The following is a 21,754-nucleotide window of genomic DNA, read 5'->3' as shown; positions in this document are numbered from 1 at the left end:
GTCTCTTTGAGAATAGTACTATTTATTATTACATTTTGATAAATTGCAATTTACAATCTTAATCTTAATTTCTTGCCCTGGCCAGTGTGGCTCAGTTGGCTGGGCATCATCCTGTGCACTGAAGGGTTGCCAGCTTGATTCCCAGTCATTGATCTTTCTCTCTCTCCCTCTCCCTTCCTCTAAAACTCGATTAAGGAGAAAAAAATTAAAAATAAAATCATAACCTCTTTCACTGGAACATTGCTACAGCTAGATTCATGAAAACTTGCTATTTAAACAAAAATAATTTCTTATATCCAAAGGCAACATACAAATGGAAATTAGGGAGTAAGCATAAAATATACTTTAAAAAAACAATATAAATCTGTTTCCCATTATTGATTCCTCTTCATCAAGCTTGGAATCCAGTGTTGCACTACTTTTTAAATAAATATTATGCTGGAGCATGGAAATTTTATTGACAAAAATGTATAGCTCCAGGACAGGTGCAGGCAGGAAACTCAGAAATAATTTTTGAAATGTCACAATGTCTATTGATTCATTCCAGGCAGCCTGGATGGACACAGACACATACACACACACACACACACACACACACACACACACGTGTGTGCACACATATTACAGTGAAATAATCTCATATAAATTCAACACTAGCAATGTTTGTGTCCATTCTAGAGGGTACTGTGCTAAGCAAACTGGGATATCTGGACCCTCTGAACACTGATTTTAAACCAATTACTTCTGGCCCTAGCCATAGGTAATTGGCTCAGTGGATAGAGCATCTGCCTGCAGACTGAAGCATCCCAGGTTCGATTCAAGTCAAGGCCACATGCCCGGGTTGTGGGCTCGATCCCCAGTAAGGGGCGTGCAGGAGGCAGCTAATCAATAATTCTCTCTCATTATTGGTGTTTCTATCTCTCTTTCCCTCTCCCTTCCTCTCTGAAATCAATAAAAAATATATTTTTTAAAAAACCAATTACCTCTGAACTGATATACACAGACATATTAATACCCTTATTAAACAGTTGCGATATCCCAGCACTGTTTTAAATACTTCACAAGTATGCACTGAATTGATCCTCATAGTAACCTTTTAATGTAGGCACTGTCATATTTAAAATATCACACAAGAGTAAGTGAAGGACCATAGTCAATTTACACAGTCTGTAAATGGTGGTGCTGAGATTTGAAGCCAAGCATTAGTCTGGTCCTAGTATCCACGATCTTCGTAGCCCACTGCAGTGCACTATTCCTCCTCATTTGTGAAAAGAAGAAACAGAAAGATGTTTTTATACAGAAATACAAACACGGTAGGAACACAACACTTTCCCCTGTTAAGCCATTCTCTTTCCCTCTCCTTCCTTACACCGCTGCATCAAATCCACGCAATGTGATATTGCCACTTGCGGATTCAAGTGCTCCTTTGACATTCTTTGGCCACAACCTCAAATAAGTGGACATCCTGAGAGAGACGTGCTTAAAATCACAGAGACAAAGAGCCCTCTTGGCATGCTAGAGTGGCTGCAGCCCTTGGAGGCTCTCTGGGAAATGGAGGTGATTGATTATAGCAAGTTCTTCCTGAAAACAAAAGACCTTGGTTGTCAGGTTACTAAGAAGGGGCTTATTGAGAAAAATAGGTCCTAAATTCATTCTTTTTTAAAAAATATATTTTATTGATTTTTTTACAGAGAGGAAGGGAGAGGGATAGTTAGAAACATCGATCAGCTGCCTCCTGCACCGCCCCCCCGCCCCACTGGGGATGTGCCTGCAACCAAGGTACATGCCCCTGATCGGAATCGAACCCGGGACCCTTCAGTCCCCAGGCCGATGCTCTATCCAGTGAGCCAAACTGGCCAGGGCCCTAATGCAAGGTATACAGTGGGTGACATGGTAAAAAGGGAAGGTAGGCTTCTTTGTGTGGTGACCAAATTATTTCTACTTCCCACAAAATACGTCACTACTTCATGGCATCTCCAAAACACTAGGCCCTTGGCAACGGACAGTGTCTGCACAGTAGAGGGCTGCCACTGCTAAGGTGGTAACCAGTGGTGAGAGGTTATTCATGAAGGAAAAATCATAGGTTACAGGGCACTGAGCATAGAGTTACAGGGAAAGGATAGGTCTTTTAAAAAACTGTTTTGCCCAGCTGGTGTGGCTCAGTGGTTGAGTGTCGACCCCATACACCAAGAGGTCACTGGTTCAAATCCAAGTCAGAGCACATGCCCAGGTTGTAGGATTGATCCCCAGTAGAGGATGTGTGGGAGGCACCAATTTATATTGATGTTTCTCTCTCATCAGTGTTTCTATCTTCCTTTCATTCTGAAATAAAAAAAAACAACAACAAAAAACAAAAAAACACAACATATTTTTTAAAAGACCTGTTCTTAAAAATGCTTTGGGTGGCAGGCAGGGACAGGATATGGAGGAAGGTGGAAGGGTTTAAGGGGGTAGGCTTCTCTGTGTAACAGGTTTTATGGGTTATTTTTATGATAGTATACTAATGTGGGAATAAATTACTGTTAATTTGAAATTTGATGGATTAAAAAAACTGTTTATAACATTTTCTTGGTAAAGAATTCAGTAACTCTCCAAGTGAATTAAGTATATTGATCATTAGGTACCTAGTCCATTTTTACCTAAGTGGTAGCACACTGTACACACTGTTCTGTACCTTGCTCTTTGGAATGAGGGCTGTAACCATAACAACCAGAAAACAACCGGAAATGCTTTTTGAAGTGGCTGGTGATTACATGAATTATGGTATACCCATGAAATTGAATATCATAGAGACATTAAAAATAATGATGCAGCCCTAACTGGTTTGGCTCAGTGGCTAGAGCGTCAGCCTGCGGACTGAAGGGTCCCAGGTTCGATTCTGGTCAAGGGCACCAAAAAAAAAAAAAAAAAGGAAAATGATGCAGGCATATAATGTTTGACATAAAAATATATTTATCCTCTAAGGCAGTGGTTCTCAACCTTCTGGCCCTTTAAATACAGTTCCTCATGTTGTGACCCAACCATAAAATTATTTTTGTTGCTTCTTCATAACTGTAATGTTGCTACTGTTATGAATTGTAATGTAAATATCTGATATGCAGGATAGTCTTAGCTGAGCCCATGAAAGGGTCGTTTGACCGCCAAAGGGTTCGTGACCCATAGGTTGAGAACCGCTGCTCTAAGGCCAAATGGGGGAAAGGGCTTTTTTAAAAATAGAGACGTGTGTGTGTGTGTGTGTGTGTGTGTGTACATGCACATGCACAGAGAAAAGTATAGAGACACAAAAGCACACAAAAATGGTTGACTGTGGCCATCACTGAAGGAATGATGGCATTGCAAATGCTATGTTTCCCCATTAATATGTGCATTTTATGTTTTAGATTTGCAAACATGTAAATTAATTGCATATTTGATTATTTTAGTTCTGATTCTATAATACTTTCAGATAATTAAAATCAACAGATAAAAAGTATATATTAAAGTCCCTACCCCACACCAGTTCCCTAGCCCCCCAGATCCCATTCCCAGATTAGGCCTCTTGAGATGCAAAAAATCAAACACTAACAGGGTTCTTATGATATAGTGTGTGCATGGGGAGGAAGGGATACCAAGAAAGCAAACAAGTTCAGTGTAATAAATTTCAGAGCTAGGAGAGAAATATCTTCCTTGTGCAAACCAGCCTCTCTCTGACTTCCAGAGCCTTGGATATGTTGTTCCCGCTACTGGAAAACTTGCCATCCCCACACCTTTCTGTCTACCTGTTACTGTCTCTTCAGGTCCCAGGAAGCAATGCTAAATTATGATGGATTTCCATCATATATGGTGTCAAAGTATCTCAAATGTTTTGAGTCTCAGAGAGCATTTATGCACTTTGCTATAGTAACTTTTTGTTTTCTGTCTCTTTTAGCAGAAATCATGAACCCTATCTGCTTGCTCATTTTAGCATCGCAGACTCTATCTAACCCGGTGCCTGGAAAGGCAAGCTTGGGAAAAATCCATCTCACATGGATCTCAAAAACCAATACAGCCCAGTTTGTGTGGCTCAGTGGTTGAGCATCGACCTATGAGCCAGGAGGTTAAGGTTTGACTCCCGGTCAGGGCACATGCTCGGGTTGTGGGCTCCATCCCCAGTGTGGGGCAGGCAGGAGGCAGCAAATTGATGATTCTCTCTCATCATTGATGTTTCTATCTCCATTCCTTTCCAAAATCAATACAAAATATATTTTCAAAAAACCCACAAAAATTATGTCTCTGTAATTTCCTCACCATCTAACACAGATTATTTGAAAGGGCACAAATAAAGGAATTGAATCTCTAGTGTTTGGAAGATGATGGAAGCTCATCACTAATATCCCAAATGGACCAAGATCCTATTCAAACTCGGAAAAATGTAATTGGAAAGAGATTTTGGGCAGGAGAATTTTGAAAAGGGTGAGATTATTTGGGAAGGGGTGAGGGTGGGGGTCTTCAAAAGACACATACTGGTGAGCACAGCCTTTCCCCCTACTCAGTGGATGAAGTTCTGTCCAGATTTGATGCCTTGAACTCTTATAGCAAAGGATAGCATCCTAACTGCAATATCTCTTGATGTCAATGGCTAATCTATTGGACCCTTTGAAGAGAGACATCAATTCTCTGCCTACTTCAGAAAATTATTCCAGACATGCTGAAAAGGAGCCAGCCAAAATACTGGCTTCCCAGGAAACCTATTCAGGCTGTACAGTTTCCTCCAATATCCACTGGAGGTTTCTACTCCACTAGGATTTATATGTCTATTGGCCATCTGTATGTCTTCCTTGGAAAAGTGTCTATGCAGGTCCTCTGACCGTGTTTTTAATCGGATTGCTTGGTGTGTTTCTCTGTTGCTGAGTTGTATGGGTTCTTTGACATGAGTCCCATTTTCTGTTGGTTGCCTTTTGTATTGTAGATGTTTCTTTTGCTGTACAGCATTTTATAGACTCCCATTCATTTATTTTTGCTTTTGTTTTCCTTGCCTTTGGGGTCAAGGTCACAAAAACCCCCTCTGAGACCAAGGTGTATATATTTCCTGCCTGTGTTTTCTTCTATGCATTTTTTTGTTTCAGGTCCTACACTCAAGTCTTTAATCCATTTGAGTTCATTTTGGTGTATGGTGTCAGAGAGCCGTCTAGTTTCATTCTTTTGCTTGTGGCTTTCCAGCTTCCCCAGCACCACTTATTGAAGAGGCTTTCCTTTCTCCATTGTATCTTCTTCAATCCGTTGTGGAAAATTAGTTGCCGGTGTCTGTGTAGGTTTATTTCTGGGTTCTCCATCCTGCCCCATTGGGGTGTGTGTGTGTGTGTGTGTCTCTGTTATTCTACCAATATCATACTATTTTGATTTCTGTATATTTGTAGTATAGTTTGAAGTTGGGGAGTGTGAAACCTCTAGTTTTCTTCTTTTTTTGCCCTCAAGATTGCCCTGCTGATTTGGGATCTTGTGTGGTTCCGTACAAATTTTAGGACTTTTCTGTTCTATTTCTGTGAAAAATGCCATTGTGATTCTGATAGGGAAAAGGTGTTCAGCATCACTAGTTGTTAGGAAAATGCAAATCGAAACCATAATGAGATACCACCTGTTAGAATGGCTACTATAAGAAATACCAAGTGTCTGAGAGAATGTGGAGAAAAGGGAACTTCATACACTGTCGGTGGGAACGTAAATTAGTGCAGCCACTATGAAAATCGGTATGCAGGTTCCTCAAAAACATAAGGATAGAACTACCATACGAACTGCCAATTCTTCTTCTGGCTATATCCTTATGTTCATAGCACTATTATTCACAGTGGCCACAACATAGAAACAACCTGTGTCCATCCATGGATGATTGGATAAGAAGATGTCGTGCATAACTACAGGGGAATACTAGTCAGCCATGAAAACATGAACTGTTGCTACTTGTGAGAACATGGGTAGATCTTGAGAGTATTAAGCCAAGTGAAATGCCAGGAGGAAAAGAACAAAAAAAATGTATGATTTCACTCATTTGTGGGATTTAAAGCAAAAAGTAACAAATGAAGTAATAAGACAAACGAAAAGAAACTAATGATGCAGGCAGTAGAATGGTGGTCGCAACAGGGAAAGGTGGGGAGTGCCAAGTGGGTAACGGGGGTCCGATATATGGTAATGAAAGGAGACTAGATGTTCAACGATAATCTTGCACACCAATGTTACTTTGATAGGTTTAATTTTAAAAAGAGAAGCACAGGATTAAGCCGAATAGACTGAAAATGAGTGGCCAAGCAGTAGGAGGAAACGAGAGGCACCTCGTCCTGGGTGTAAACATTTTTACTTATGTTGACAGCTTCACTAATCATTGGGTTCAGAAATCCTCTTCCGCCAGGACTTAATTCTGTCAAAACAATGTCTGTGAGTTTAAACTCCGAAATACAACAACACAATTGGCGGGCTTGTGTGAATACAACCATTCCTCCCCCCAAGAAGGAATTTGGGAAAGTTTCCATGAGTCATGCACAGCGCTCTCACCCTGAGGCGAGATCAGGGGATAGGATAGTGACAAATTGGCCAAGACCCAGCAAGTGAGTCAGGAGTGGAAGGTCAGCCCGGTTCAAAATGCGGAGAGGGGATGAAAATCACAAATCTCCTTCTGAGTGAAAGGAGTCTGAGTGCAGTGGTGGGATCACAGCTGTCCTTTACTGAGAGACCGACCGATCACACAGTAAGTGCACAATGGACACGTGTGGGTCCCCCACGGGGCTTTCTGCTCACAGACAGGAACCCACTGGGGTGGTGGGGGGACCGACACGTATACAGAAATGCCATTACCAAGCACTGTGACAAGGGCTCTGACAGGAGTAAGAAAAACAGGCATGGAAACCTGGAGTACGGCCTCTAAACTCCAGGCTGAGGCGTGGGCAGGTGTAATCAGGCTGCAGAATGGCTTCCCTTGGGTGAGACATGGAGCTAAACGGTGATCCGTTTTCATCGCTGGGTCAGTCTGAGCCCAGTGCTCCCTGCAGCTTGCGTTAGCCCAGGCTCCCCCTGCTGCAACGCCACCAGTTTTCATTCAGAGCTGAAGCGTTCACTGGCCCTGGCGCGGCTATCGCTCTTCACACGGCCTCCTCCTTCCTGACTCACTCTAACCTGCCCTAGTTGACCCCAAAGCCGGTGGTGTTCAGAGCAGCAATTTTGAAATATGACCAAACACTGCAGGGCTCCTCTTCCCTGAAGGCAGCCTGGATTTTCCTCGTGGGGGCCCCATGGGAAGCGTAAGGCACGTCTCACCTGGAAGGACAGGTACGTCTCAGGAAACTGGAATGTAAGTGCAGTGTTGTAGAGCGAGGGGATAAAGGTCTGGCTTTGGAGACAGGCCTGGATGTGAGACCGGCTCCATCGCTCACTGCCCACACTACTGAACACCTCTCAGCCGTCCCTCCTCTGTAGAAGCAGGGGGCAGGTACAGGAGATGGCTACCTCGCAGAGTGGCTGGGAAAGAAACAAACGGGCTCATTGAGACGATCTGTTTGTGTGTCCTCCTTACTAAACTCTGCAGCTCCCTGAAGGCAGGGGCCTTGTCCGGGTCCACTCTGGGCCCTGACAACTCCCGACCAAACCACGTCCAGCCCAGAGTGGCTCTCCGTCCAAACCCCTGTGCCATTTTCCTGAACCAGGTTTCAGCTTCTGCTCCGAGGCCACGGTGCTTATCTTGGAGATCTTTCTGGCATGTCTTGGCGCTCCTCTCTTGCACTCCGGAAGGCTGTAGAAACTGCCCCCAGGCCGGCGTTGGTGGGGACGGCCACAGTGGAAAGATATTTTGCTCCATTGTGACTCTTCTGTCACTCGAGGTTTTCAGCTACACTGGCTAGAGCTGAGCCAGAAATACTTCCTCACTCTCTCCGCCACGTTAAATTTTACACACAGGCGACTGGGGGCCTTTTGGAGGTGTATGGGTTTACCAGAAAGATTGGAAGACCGGGCGCGGCAACAGTTTCTCTTGCTACATCTGCACTATCCCTGTCAGAGCCCTGACCCCCTGCTGCTGCAACGTGCCTGTCTGACCATTGTGACCTCCCAGAGGCCCACAAAGTGTGCTTGTTCCTCTTTCTCTTCCCAGCACCCATGACAGTGCCTGGCGCATAGAGGACATCAATAAATACTTCCCTGATGAATGAATGAGAGTTTTTGTGAGTATCCTACAACAATGCTGAGGAGGTAACAGGCTAAGAGTCATTCCAAAGCAATCCCGGTGTCACACCCCGGCAGGTGGGAGAAGCAGAACCCGACCCCAGGCCGGCCGTCATCAGGAAGCCCGCAGTCCTGCTCGTACTGGCTCTACCAGACTCTGGGGGTCCCTGCAGCTGCTCTTGGCCACTTACACGCCACTCAGAATTCAGAAAGGAGCTTCGTTTCAGATGGACCTTGTGTTCCAAGACGGATCACAGTACTCATGCAACAGCGATTTAGTAATCACTGAATAGGTCCAGGCAGCCCTGTGGGTGCGGAAGATTCAGAAATATGACTGTGATATCGTTACAGATTCAGTCTTGTCCAATTATGTTAAATTTTAAAATATGAACTGAGCTCTCATAAACTAGTCAACGGGCATTTCGTGCATACCTACCTTAACATTACATTAGGAACCACAGCACAAGGGAATGCTAACTCGGGTTTTCTGCATTTAATGACCCTATAGCCCAGTTGGGAAGAAAGTGCATAGTACCCCCTTCACTGGTAAACTGACGGCAGTTTGGAATAAGGTGACGGTACGGAGGTCTAGATCCAAAATACGCCTTTGATCAACACTTATTGGTTGGGGACCGTGGACAGGACCTTAAGCTCCTCTGAGCTTTTTACATCATGCATAAATGGGAGGAAATAACACCAACTCCCAGGGTTACCAGAAAGAACAGAAGTCACTGATGTACATGGCAGAAGCAGGTGGCATTCGTCTTGGACCTTGTGTGACCACCAGGGATTAGCTCAGGTCTGCCAATATATCTTAGGTATTATTATTAATCTACAGTTTTGTGGTCAGAAAATGGAAGTGGGGATAATTCAGTGTTGCCTGATCCACAGAGATGGGACAATCCTGAGAACAGATTAGATATGGATCTGACCAGGAAGTGGTCTGGCTGGCCTCAGGAAACTCATTGTGAAGGGCTGCATTTTTAAGGGCAAACTGTATGCCAACATCCATGTTAATCCTCAGAACAATACTAGGTGGTAGTTACTGTTATTACAGGTCAATTACATGTCAATAAAAAGCCCCTCAGACTCAGGGGCTACTGAACTTACCCAGAAATACACAGCTCAAAAGGAAGGCATTAAGATTCAAACCAGGGCTCTCTGATTTTCAGCACCTGAGATTTCCCAGAGACTACTGTGCTAAGTGTTTCACATCCACTGCCTGACAATCCTCACTATTATGCAGTTCTTTATGAAAAAGTACAGTTCTCACCCAGAAAGAAAGGAGGCTTTGCATGCAGTGTTTTCCAAATCAGAAGTGCTGATGTTGCCAGAAGAGTAACAAGTATCCAGCCTACTTCTCTCTCCCCTATCCGTATCTCCATCTCTGTCTCATCTCGATCTTGGTCTCTATCTCCTTCCCTCCCCCTTTTGCCCTCCGCACTCCTCTCCTACTCAAACCCTGGCAATGGAATGCTACTGAGAGCTCCTTCAAGGCTCTTCTGTCATGAGGTAAAGGACTGGGCCGAGCACGACAGGGGCGCTGCACGGGTCCGATTGGTCCACTTCGTGGACATGGCTGGCGGGGCCTCAGCAGGAAGCGAGGAGCGTGTTCTTGCGACCTGGAAGAAGGGGATGCCCGCTAGGTCATGGCAGAAGTGTTACCGAGATTGTTGTCTCCAGTCATGTGCACAGAAGGAAGTGTAAAAGACACTTGGGACACGTGGCCGAGGCCGATGGGCACAGGTGGCCCAGTGTGGGGAGCACAATACAATGAACCTAGATTGCTTTGGGCAGTGTTGGGACACATCTGGAGTCGGGAAGCTCTGCTGGTGGGCGCTCTGAAGCCAGGGGAAAATTTGCCCTAGGGAAAGCCAAAAGGACTGCTAACAGTCTTCTAGCCACAATCAGGACTTGGAGGTTCCTGACCGTGGGGCTCCCTCCGACGAAGAACGTGTAACTACAAAATCTAGGAAGAGCCTGGGGTTTCTCGAGTGGCAGAACGCTTCTCAGAATTGCACTCTGCAGTCAGGTGGAGTGTTGAACTAAAAAATAAATAAACAAACAAACTCACGTGAATATATATCTGAGGAGATTGCCAAGCAAAGCCTTAAGGGTGTGGCCCGGTTTCTTCTTGCTGCTTATAGTAAAATGTGAGAAGAGAAAGATAAATTGGGAGGAAAGTGTCAAAACAAAAGGAACCGGGATTGGATGATTTGGAAAACTCTCAAAGTAGCCAGGTGACCGAAAGAGATAAAAATCTAAAATTAAGAGCGTGCTTCTGAAAGTGTGGCAGAGGGAAAAAGCCCGGGGTGCGGGTGTACAAACTTTTGTTAGCTAAAAGTTCAAAAACCCCAAAAGTTCAGAGGATTCAGTCCCAGAAAAAGCCCTTTCAAGAGACTGAACGTGGGCCTCACAGATTTCCTTAACTATACTGGAGGGCCTCTGGGAATCTCAAGGTAGCTGTCCCTCAGCCATCCAAGCAGGACCCCCGAAGGAGGGATTGCCTGGAACAAATGTATGGGCGGTGCTTTTGTGTAATAGAGGGAATGCAGTGACACCCACACAGGTCTCACAAGGTTCTTGAGAAACATGACTCTGCAGGAACACTGTGAGCTTGGACTAAGAGGGAAAGTGATGGTGCAAAATGGAAGAGGCAAGGGCGGGCTGATCCCAGCAGCAGACACCTGCTACCTTTCACGAAACAGAAAGGATGGCTCAGAGGGGGGAAGCAAGGGCCTGGAGGTCAGAATGGAGCGCTGGGGAAGGTTTTTCCAGGCTTTGACATTTTCTCAAAGAACTCTGGCTGGTGTCTTCTCGGCTGCATTCCCAAAGCGCCTTGGGACTCTAACTCCCTTCTGCCTTCCCTTCCCTCCCATACTGAACCAGAAGGTCTATAGCTGTTGTCCTATGCCTGACCCACCATCGTGTGTGAGAGAGAATAGCTTGTCACTTTAGTGTCACCGGGCCCCGGTTGGAGAGGGTCTGTGGGCCAGCAGTTGGGTTGTGTGGGTTATACTCAGGAATCTCACCCATGCCTGATTTAGATGATCAAGGTGGTGAGATTTGGGGCCTATGAGCTAAAGTAATATCGATGAGCTTCTGGAACTGAGCTGATGCCATAATGCCATGACATTTTCCAGACTGTGGAATGGAGCGAATGAGCACTGGATGTGGGGCAGCCTGGATCCCTGGGGGTGAGAGGGGTGACTGTGCTAGGCAGAATTCTAAGATCACCCCTGATGACCCTTGACCTTGTTAATCCCCTCCGGTTGACTGTGAGAGGAGACCGTGAGTATGATGACACATCATTTCTGGGATTACGTTCTATCGTCTGGAGGAGAGATTTTGCAGCCCAGCTGGTGTGGCTCAGTGGTTGAGTGTCGACCTATGAACCAGGGTGTCACAGTTCAATTCCTGGTCAGGGCACATAACCGGGTTGTGGGCTCGATCCCCGGTGTGGGGCAGACAGGAGGCAGCCGATCAGTGATTCTCTCTCATCCTTGATGTTTCTAGCTCTCTCTCCCTCTCCCTTCCTCTCTGAAATGTGAAAAGAAAGAAAAGGAGATTTTGCAGGTGTGTTAAGGTTCCAAGTCAGTGGATCTTCCAACCTGCGTGGGCCTAATCCCACGAGCCCCTAAAATGGCCTATGCCCCTGCTGAGACACTCAAGCGGGAGACGGCCTATGGAGGAGTTCGTGTGGCAGCAAACTGCGGGAGGCCTCTAGGAGCTGAGAGTGGAACTGAATTTGCCCGGTTGCCCAAGGGAACTTGGAAGTGCATTCCTCCTCAGAGTCTCCACAAAGAAACACAGCCTGATTTCACCCAGTGAGACATTCTGCAGAGAACAAACAAAGCCCTGTCACGCACATACTTCTGGCCTGCGGAACTGTGAGCTAATAAGTAGGCATTGTTTGAAGTCCCGGAGTTTTTGGTAGCTTCTTATGCAGGAATAGACACTGCGGGTAGCACTGCTGGGTTATCGAGAATGCACATGTTCAGTTTAGCGGATAGTGCCAAACACTTTTCCAAAGTGCTGGTACCAATTTACACCCCGCCACTGTTGAAGGGTTCCTCCCTTACCTGGCCAACCCTTCTTATTGTTAGTTGTCTTGGCTATTCTGGTGGCTGTCTCGTGATGTCTCATTTCGGTTTTACCATGCATATCCCTGGTGACTGAGGTTGGGCAGCTTTTTATTTGCTCACTGGTCACTTACTTGGATGTCCTATTTGTGGCTGAGGTTCCTGTTCTGGGTAGAAGACATTTGTGGGATATACGTGTTGCAGATAGCTTTTTCCCATTCTGAGGTTTATCTCTTCCCTCTCCACATGTGTCTTTGGAGGATTGGAAGTCCTTATTCTCATAAAGTCCAAACAAAGGTGTTTTCCTCTCTCATTTGGGGTGTTCTGTGTCCTGTTTCCAATATCATTGCTTATGCTAAGGTCATGAAGTTATGTTCATTCGTCATTTTGTATAAGCTTCAACTTCTGGGATTATGTTTCGTTTTCAGCACAAATTAGGGATCAAAAGTTGACCCAATTGGCCCAGCTCGTCTCATTTAAAACACGACCCGGGCCCTGACCGGTTTGGCTCAATACATAGAGCGTCGGCCTGCGGACTGAAGGGTCCCGGGTTCGATTCTGGTCAGGGACATGTACCTTGGTTGCGGGCACATCCCCAGTGGGAGGTGTGTAGGAGGCAGCTGATCGATGTTTCTCTCTCATCTATGTTTCTAGCTCTCTATCCCTCTCCCTTCCTCTCTGTAAAATATCAATAAAATATATTTAAGAAAACAAAACAAAACAAACAAAAACAAAACACGGCCCGGAGTGCAGCAGTGGCACAATTGTTAGAATTGAGGTGACTGGACTTGTGTGAGTGGGTTCACGGACCCTTCTCTGTTCCATTGGTCTGCTTGTCTGTTCTTGTGCTCATCGGGCACTACCTTCATTACGATAGCCTCATAGTTTGCCTTGCTATCTGGCTGCAAAAGTCCTGCTTTAGGTGGACTTGTCTGTTACTGGGTCTTCATTATGCATATATTATTTAGAAGCAGTTTGCCAATTTCCAGTTTCAAAAATCAATCGATCAATCAATCAAGCAATCAATCAATCAACTGCTGGGAACTTGGTTGGTGTTGCATTGAATCCATAGGTCATTTCCACAAGAATTCTCTCTTCAACTCACTTATGTATTATTGTCTTCTACTACACGAACACGACATATATCTCTGATTTATGTAGGTCTTCTTTAATGTCTCCCAGAAAGGTTGTGTTTTTGTGTGCAAGAGCTCTTGGCACTCCTTTGTTAGATTCGTTCCTAGGTGTTTGCTGTTTTCTGATGCCATGAGAAATGGCATTTAAATTTTTTCTTTTTACAATTGCAATGCTAGCGTACAGGCAGCCAATCAAATTTTGTAGTATCAACCATATACACATCAATCATGCTAACTCATTTATTAATCATAACATTCGACATATATTAATTTTTTAGATTTTTAATGTACACAATCTGTTGGTGTCTCTTTTGTTTCTTTAAGAGCCGAGAGACCTTGGCCTAAAGACTCCAAGCAGCTATGCATCAACATCTCATCGACTGCAACTGGGGAATGCCCATCCCTACACCAGTCACTGGAAAGGGAATGAGATGACTCTGACCTGGCTAGTCAACCACACTGCCCTGTATAATCAAATCCACTGCATCACGGGCCACGGCTTTCCTCTATTTTAATTTGGAAATGAAACCGTTGATCCGAAGGGTGAAAATCAGGGGGAAAGATGATGATGGGTTGATATTGCTGGAACATCCGTCCATGAAAATGAGCTGACTTTACAATTCTTGAGGTATATCATCTCTTAAGACTAATAAGTTTAATATGTGAAAACCATTTGCTGATTGCGGAGGAAGAATGAACTCTCAAAATGAAGTAATTTAATTCACACATAGCCTTCTGGTGATTGTACCAAGTAGTCATAGGAAAGTGAACACATAGACATATCGAACTGTCAACAATAGCTATTGATCACTGGCAGGATTGCCTGTGATTTAAATTCTGTTTTAAACTTTTCCAAATCGTCTCAATGCCCTGCCCCAGGGTTTGCCAACCTGGACACTACTGGCATTTTTGGACCAGATAACTTCTTGTTGTGAGAGGCTGCCTTGCGCATTCAGGGAGTTTAGGCAGCATTCCTAGCTTTGATCTACCCGATACCAGTAGTGCCTTCCCTTTCCCCAGTTGCGACAAAGAAAAATGTCTGCAGACATTGCCAAGTGTCCCCTGGAGGGCAAAATGCCCCTGGCTGAACATCCTTGCTATACCGTGTATGAAATTCCAATACTCATAGAATGCTAGGTGTATATAAAGATGGATGGGTGTAAATACACACCCGTATACTCAGTAAGTAAGTTTTTGCTTGCAAACATAGTCATTTTCCAACAACATTAAACATTATTCAAAAATATCCTATAAAATTTGCATAAGTTTATTCTAAAGACATTCAGGATCCTGCTGGAAATTCGGGTATTTTCAAAATTTTAAAAGTGAAGGACAGCAAATCACATGACATTACATATTCTGATCCTTCTGATTCCTTCCTACTTAATTTTGATTTTCTCTTATTTTCTTTACTATTTTACTTCACTGTACATTCCATTCCCTTTCTCATAACAGCACGTACATTTTTATTCCACCTGCCAGTGGATATTTCTTTGCACTCGCCTTTCAATCCCATTATTCCATTCCATTTCCATCCCACTCAATTTTCCATTCCACATCCGGTTCAAGTCTGGATTCCATTTTCCTCTTTCATGCCTGTGTCCACTGCAGGCAGAGTCCGTATGAGCTCGCTTTCTGCATTTCATTCCAAATCCATTCCCATTGCTTATTATTCAACGCTCCCAGTACCATCCCAGTCCATCTTGCACTGTGTTTCACTCCCGTTGCTCCTCCGGTCCGGTCAGCATGCCATTGCATTCGGGAGCAATGGCTTGGACAGTGACTTCCGGGAGAACATCTTGCTACTATTCTGATGAAAGGATTTCAAGAGTGCATGGCCTGTATCAAGAATTTCCTTTTCTGGGAATTTATTCATAACAAGGACACGATTGAGGACATGAACCATTTTTATTAAGAAGGGTGTGCCTCACAGTGATGTGTTAGAAGAGTGAAAAGTGGAAGCGATGTGAATATTGGAGGTTGGCAAATGTAAGCTTCTTCTGTAACCGGAGTGTTTTCTACTTAAAAATGGCCTCGTGGGAATTTATTGACTGATACGGCAAGGGTGTTTTTCTGGACTCCAGAAGCAGGTGCCCAGACAGCATCTACGGAGAAGTCCGCCCTGCCACAAAATAAAAGAGGCTGAGATGTGTGTGAATGGCTCTTCTACCGGCATGTAGGTAGCGTCCCAGGTCTTGCTTAGGGGCGGGTGAGAATTGAGGTGCCGGCTCTCTTACACTTGCTCTTCTGCTTGGGGCGCTGAACAGGCGGCCTCTGGGACTAATGATTAAAGTCGGCTGCCTACACTGAACGTGAAGCCTATGACATGGACAGCGTCATGGCGGCATGTTTCCGTGAACAGGAATAAGAGAGGAGGCCGATCCGCGGCGGAGCGTTCATCAGCGGATTACTACGCAGCCCGGACAATGACGATGCCCATTGCAGGACGGCATCGCCCGGAATGGCGGGCAATGTGACCGAAGGCAGGGGAGGCATCTCCCTGGAAAGCCCCGCGGACCCCACCCCGCCCGGCCCGGTGCCGGCAGCGGTGCGGGACCTCCGCAGCCAAGGCAGCGTGGGCCCCAGCGCTCTTGTCCCCCCAGACCCCGGGTGGGGTCACCCCGAGGCCAGGGAGGGCTGGGACCGGCCCTGTGGGTCGGCAGGACCGGGTGTGCGGACCAGGCTGCAGGGGCACAGCTGGCGGGGGGTCTGCTGTCGGCCAGGGTGGTGTTTCTCTCCAGCCGCCCTCCCCCACCCCCCACGTCCCCCCCCAGGTTGAGCCACCAGGGTGGTGCCGAGAAGGTAAGCTGACTTGGGGTGACTCCAATTGTTTACGTGGCCACCTCTCCGCCCGGCCCCCACCCCCAAACACACCCACTAGGGATCAGGGATGGCGGGGCATTCACGGTCCTGAGCGGGGAGCAGGGCGGAGGGGGAGGCGGGAGGGGGAGGGGCCGCTGGCTGGCGGGTGGGGGGGGGCGGGGGCTGGCGGGGAAGCACCTTGAGTTTGAATTTGGCACCAGCAGCAGTTGCCCCTAGCGGTGGTTGCCGCTCTCTGAGAAGTGGATGGTCACGTGGCTGCGACTGACCAATCAGAAGGGACTCCCCAGGACACGCCCACCTCCAGCTCCAGCTCTCGGCAGGGAGTGTCGGCTCTCGGAGAATAAGTACTCGGGCTCTCAGGGGACTCGGTCTCTGACAGGAGGACTCGGGCCCTGACGGAGCGACAACTCGTTGTCTGACGGAGGACTTGTCGCCATGGCCACCCAGTCGTGCTTGGAGAAGGAGCAGAAGGAAGAGGAAGGTAAGGTGCCCTCAGGGCTGAAGAACAAAGTGACAGAAGGAGACCGGTCCCTGGAGACCAGGGGAATCCCGGCGCCTCGGGGTCCTTGGTCTGGAGAGACCGGCCTCCGTGGGGGAGGGGGGCGCCCGGCGCGGCGGCACCACAGGTGCCCCCTCCTGTGCCCGGGGGTCAGAGGCGTCACCTCCATAGCCGGGGGCGCCGGGGCTGCCCTCCAGGCCTGTGGGCAGAAAGCCGGCGTCCCGAGCGCCAGGGCCCCGAGTCCCCACTCAGAACCGAGCTGTGTGCGGGCCGAGGCTCACCTGGGTCTGCAGACCGAACCGCGGGCAGCGCGGCCGCCACGGGGCAGGCCCTGAGGGGCGCCGGCCAGGCCTGCGGGCGTCCGGGCCGCACCCCGGGCCCAGCTCCGGGCCGCGGGCAGAAGGGTGGCAGCCGAGGGCGGCGGCCCAGCCCCGGAAGCTTCCAGGGCGCTGTCTCTTTGCAGGGGCTCCCGCGCCTCCGAGGTCCGTGCCTTCGGCGCCCTCCCCTCCAAGGGATCCGCCCAGCCGCCGCAGCAGCCGCGGAGCCCCTCGCGCCTCTCCGGGCAGTCCCGCTTCTCAGCCAGGCCCTGTCCTGCGAAGCCAGGCCCTGCCAGCGGCCTCAGGCCCTGCCCTGCGAGGCCGCCCCACCCTGCGAGGCACTGCTTCCCAGGGCCGCGCAGCTGCACCAGGCCCTGCTGCCCGGGGCCGCGCAGCTGCACCAGGCCCTGCTGCCCGGGGCCGCGCAGCTGCACCAGGCCCTGCACCCCTCCGCAGGCGGCATGCTTCTCCGTCTGCAACTGCGGCAGGCCCTGCACCCCACAGCCACCAGCCGGCATCGGCATCTGTGCCAGGCCCTGCACCACACAGCCGCCAGCGGGCATCGGCATCTGTGCCAGGCCCTGCAGCCAGTCTCCAGCGGGCATCGGCATCTGTGCCAGGCCCTGCAGCCAGTCTCCAGCGGGCATCGGCATCTGTGCCAGGCCAGGCACCCAGCCGCCGCCAACAGGCATCGGTATCAGAGCCAGGCCCTGCAGCCCAGCTCCAGCAGGCATCTCCATCTGCATCTGTGCCAGGCCCAGCATCCAGCCGCCGCCAGCCTGCATCTGTGCCAGGCCAGGCACCCAGCCGCTGCCAGCGGGCATCTACATCAGAGCCAGGCCCTTCAGCCCGGCTCCAGCAGGCATCTCCATCTGCATCTGTGCCAGGCCCAGCATCCAGCCGCCCTGCAACAGCGCCGCCACCATCTGCTGCCCCTGGTAGCGCTGGACCCGCAGCAGGTCCTCGCAGCCGCCACGCTGGAAGGCCAGGCTCTGCTTTCAGACGCAGTGCTTGTGAGCCAGTCTCTTTTGCCCAGAGCCTTGCATCAGGGCCAGCCCCTGCCCATAGCACCCACACCAGGCAGCCAGGCCGTGCCCCCCCAAGCCCCTCATCCAGGCGGAGCCAAGCCATCCATGGCCAGGCCCGCCCAAGAAGCAGCAGCACTCCAGGTTTTCTCCCCAGGGGCCGCCCCACCCAGAGAAGATCAACCCCTACCAGCTGCCTCTCGCTCCCTGGGCCTGCTGGGCAGAGGTCTCCTTCCCCAGGGCTTGTCTTCCAGAGCAGCTCAAGCTCTGGGGATCCTGAGGCCCCGCGCAGTCCTTCCCAGCCACGTTGGCGGGCAATGCGTATGCACGCCTCCTCACCCTCACCTACTCGTAGGCCCTTATCTTGCCAATGGGTGTTTCCTGAGGATCCCTCCTACTATGACTCCTCTTCCTCCTCCTCCTCCCCCTCCACTTCCTCCTCTGCCTATGACCACTCCTCTTCTTCCTCCTCTCACTCCACCCTCTCCACCCCAGCCTGGGCCCCCTACCCTGCCTCTCTTGGGTTTCCTGGCCAGGGCCCCTCCTCTTCCCCAACTGATTCTTCTGGCCTCAGCTCACCTCCATCTGCCCATAATCTGCCTGGCCTGGGCCCCGTCTCCACTCCTAGCCCTGCTAGCCTGAGACGGGCCTTGCTGCTGGGGGTGGATCCTGGGAGCCCCGCCGCTCCAGGAGAGCAGGCTGAGGCAGAAAGCACCCCTCCCCGCCCTGCCACTCCTGATCTGTGACCCTCCATGGGCATCCTCATAAGACCCAGGAGGAATGCACAGCCACCCACTGTGGGGGATGGGCTGCTGCTCGCTCGGGGGTGTCTGTGAGGTTTCCAAGAGTTCTGTGAGCCACCAACCAAGTCATGAGTTTGAAAGCCCCCTCTTCCCAGGACGCCCCCACCTAGCACTTAACCTGCTGTTGGCCCTTGCTTCCAGGCCCTCTTCTCCCTCCAAAGGGTCTGCCTTTGCCCCTGAGTTGAGATCCCCCTTTGCTCATTTGCCTTTTATACCATGAATCTTGGAAGAATAAAATGTTGGCTTTATTCTTTTAATAAAGGTTTTCATTGAGGTTAAAGGGCCTGTGGTTTGTCCCTGTGCACTTAAATTTGGGCATCTGGGGGATAACTTGTCCTGTGAATTTGTTGTCAATGATGTACACATATGTTTGGTTTTGGCTATTTAATTATTCCCTTTTTATATGGGTGTTTGGTCAGATTGAAAACCTGTGCAGCCACCATCTCCCCAGAATCTCCATCACCCAGCATCCTTGCTCCTTGGCATTGTGCTACCTCTGCCTAGGCGCTTCCCCACTGTCTCATGATAAACTGTCTATAGTCAGCCTCTTGGCAGTTCTCAAAAGAACACAAAGGGATTCATCACCTGCAGGAGCAGACTAAGATGCAGACAAAATTAAACTCAGGAAAGAGATCAATAACCTATTGGGCCATCCATTAAAAATGTGGGAACTAGAGGAAATATTTCTAGGAACAAATATTTTAAAAGTCAGTACACACCTATCCTTGGATAATCCCACACAGGCCCAGAGACTACAGCAAGAAAGCAGATGTTTTTTTTACAGCAGCAAGTCTCCTAACTCAGTGCAGAGGACCTATGTTTAGTCCCAATTTACAGATGTGGAAGTAGAGGCTCAGAGCACCTTTGTGACTTGAGATCTCCTTGCTGGTAGGGCTTGGCTCTGGAGTCAGAATTCCAGTTTTCCTATTGACTCACAGTGTGTTCCCAGGCAAGTTAGTGAATCTGGGATCCTAGGTCTCCTCACTTGTCAATTTGGCACAGTCAGAGTCCATGCCTCCTGGATTGTGGTCAGGATTAAAACGGATGGTAGGTGTTAAGCTGAAAAATTTGTGCTGACTCTGTGATACACCTCAAGGATTAAAATAAGGTAACCAGTAAACAGACTGGCTCATTGGAAGCAAAATGGAAGGAAATACAGTCCGATTAATCATTTATTCTCACTTTTCACTGGAACTCACAAACTAGAGCTTATTACAATCATGATTATATTAGAGGTTTCTTTTTGGTTTGTTTGTTTTTAATTCAGGCCCTGGTTGGTGCGACTCAGTTGTTGGGAAGTTGTTCTGAGACCAAAAGGTTGCAGGTTTGCTTCCCAGTCTGGGCACATCCCTGGTCTGCAAGTATGGAAGGCAATCCGTGTTTTCTATCACACCCATGTTTCTCTTTCCCTCTCCCTTCCCCTCTCTCTAAAATCAATAAGCATACACTCAGTTGAGGGTTAAAAATTAAAAATAAAAATAATTTTAACATATTGTTTTGAAAACTTCAGGAAGCAGTGCCCCAGAAAGTGTAACTGGTAGGTGGGAATAAAAACAGGTGCTATTAACATAGCAGTGGCCAAAACCGGTTTGGCTCAGTGGATAGAGCGTCAGCCTGCGGACTGAAGTGTCCCAGGTTCGATTCCGGTCAAGGGCATGTGCCTGGGTTGCGGGCATATCCCCAGTGGGAGATGTGCAGGAGGCAGCTGATCGATGTTTCTTTCTCATTGATGTTTCTAACTCTCTATCTCTCTCCCTTCCTCTCTGTAAAAAATCAATAAAATATATTTAAAAAAAAAAAACATAGCAGTGAGCTCTGAGTCACGCAAAGTGCATTTGCCCCGGATCCTGACAAACCTGGGGTTGACACCTGGGCCCGTCTCTGCCTTGCTGTGTGACCTTGAGCAACTTACACAACCTCTCTGCCCCTCAGTCTCCTCCTGTGTAGATGGGGAGTCCAGTGTCTACTTCATGATCACTTCCTCTGAGAGGAGCCTTTGCAGATCCTGCCCACTTATCCTCCCGGCTGTGGTTAAATGGACTTTGTCTCTCTTCCTAAAGTCCGGTTTCCTGAAAGGCATGCATGGCATTCAGGATTACAAGGACAGAATCAGTGTAACTGTCTAATACATATCGGTTCCTTCAAACTCACCAGGTACCTAGTGTGAGCACCGACATTTTTTTCCTGCTTGGTAATGCAAGGGCCTGACTTAGGCTTTCATTGCCCTGGGATTTCATGTCCAAGAGGCATCCATTTTGAAGATGGCTATTTCCAATAAACAGGCCCAGCCAGAGGACTTGATAAAGAGCCAGGCATCCCCACCATCAAAAGCTTCTCTGTTTTAGAACTGTTGGTTGATTGCAATAACTGCTCATTTGGGCTAATTTTTATTCTCTGCTTGCTCTTTAAATTGATGCTCTAATGTTTTCAGTTCACAGGGGAAGAGTGGGTTAGTGAAACCTGTGGCCCTCACCTTCAATCCCTGTGAAAACAGAACACCAGGACCTTCTCTCTTCTCTTCTCCTCCTCCTCTCCTCTCCTCTCCTCTCCTCTCCTCTCCTCTCCTCTCCTCTCCTCCCTCTCCCCTCCCCTCCCCTCCCCTCCCCTCTCCCCTCCCCTCCCCTCCCCTCCCCTCTCCTCTCCTCTCCTCTCCCCTCTCCTCTCCTCTCTCTCCTCTCCTCTCCTCTCCTCTCCTCTCCTCTCCTCTCCTCTCCTCTCCTCTCCTCTCCTCTCCTCTCCTCTCCCCTCTCCTCTCCTCTCCTCTCCTCTCCTCTCCTCTCCTCTCCTCTCCTCTCTCCTCTCTCCTCTCCTCTCCTCTCTCCTCCCCTCCACTCCCCTCTCCTCTCCTCTCCTCTCCTCTCTCCTCTCCTCTCCTCTCCTCTCCTCTCTGCTCCTCTCTCCTCTCCTCT

The 21,754-nt window shown here is 48.6% G+C and overlaps 1 protein-coding gene across 1 annotated transcript in view; it reads right to left on the bottom strand.

Moving 5' to 3' along the window:
- LOC308512555 (erythroid transcription factor-like) overlaps window positions 1–17,841 on the bottom strand; it is a gene marked incomplete at both ends in the record, with an annotated part of 39,707 nt that extends 21,866 nt beyond the window's left edge. Inside the window, 2 exon segments of the mRNA XM_081115491.1 lie at window positions 16,599–16,699; window positions 16,982–17,841. Of these exon segments, the coding sequence (XP_080971617.1) occupies window positions 16,599–16,699; window positions 16,982–17,841 (961 nt within the window).
- Window positions 17,842–21,754: the final 3,913 nt, after the last annotated feature.

The sequence above is a fragment of the Myotis nattereri genome, assembly GCF_964212035.1.
Source record: "Myotis nattereri genome assembly, contig: HAP1_SCAFFOLD_133, whole genome shotgun sequence".
NCBI lineage: Eukaryota > Metazoa > Chordata > Mammalia > Chiroptera > Vespertilionidae > Myotis > Myotis nattereri.
Note: the sequence above shows the minus strand (reverse complement) of the source record. Positions and strands in the feature narration are given on the sequence as shown.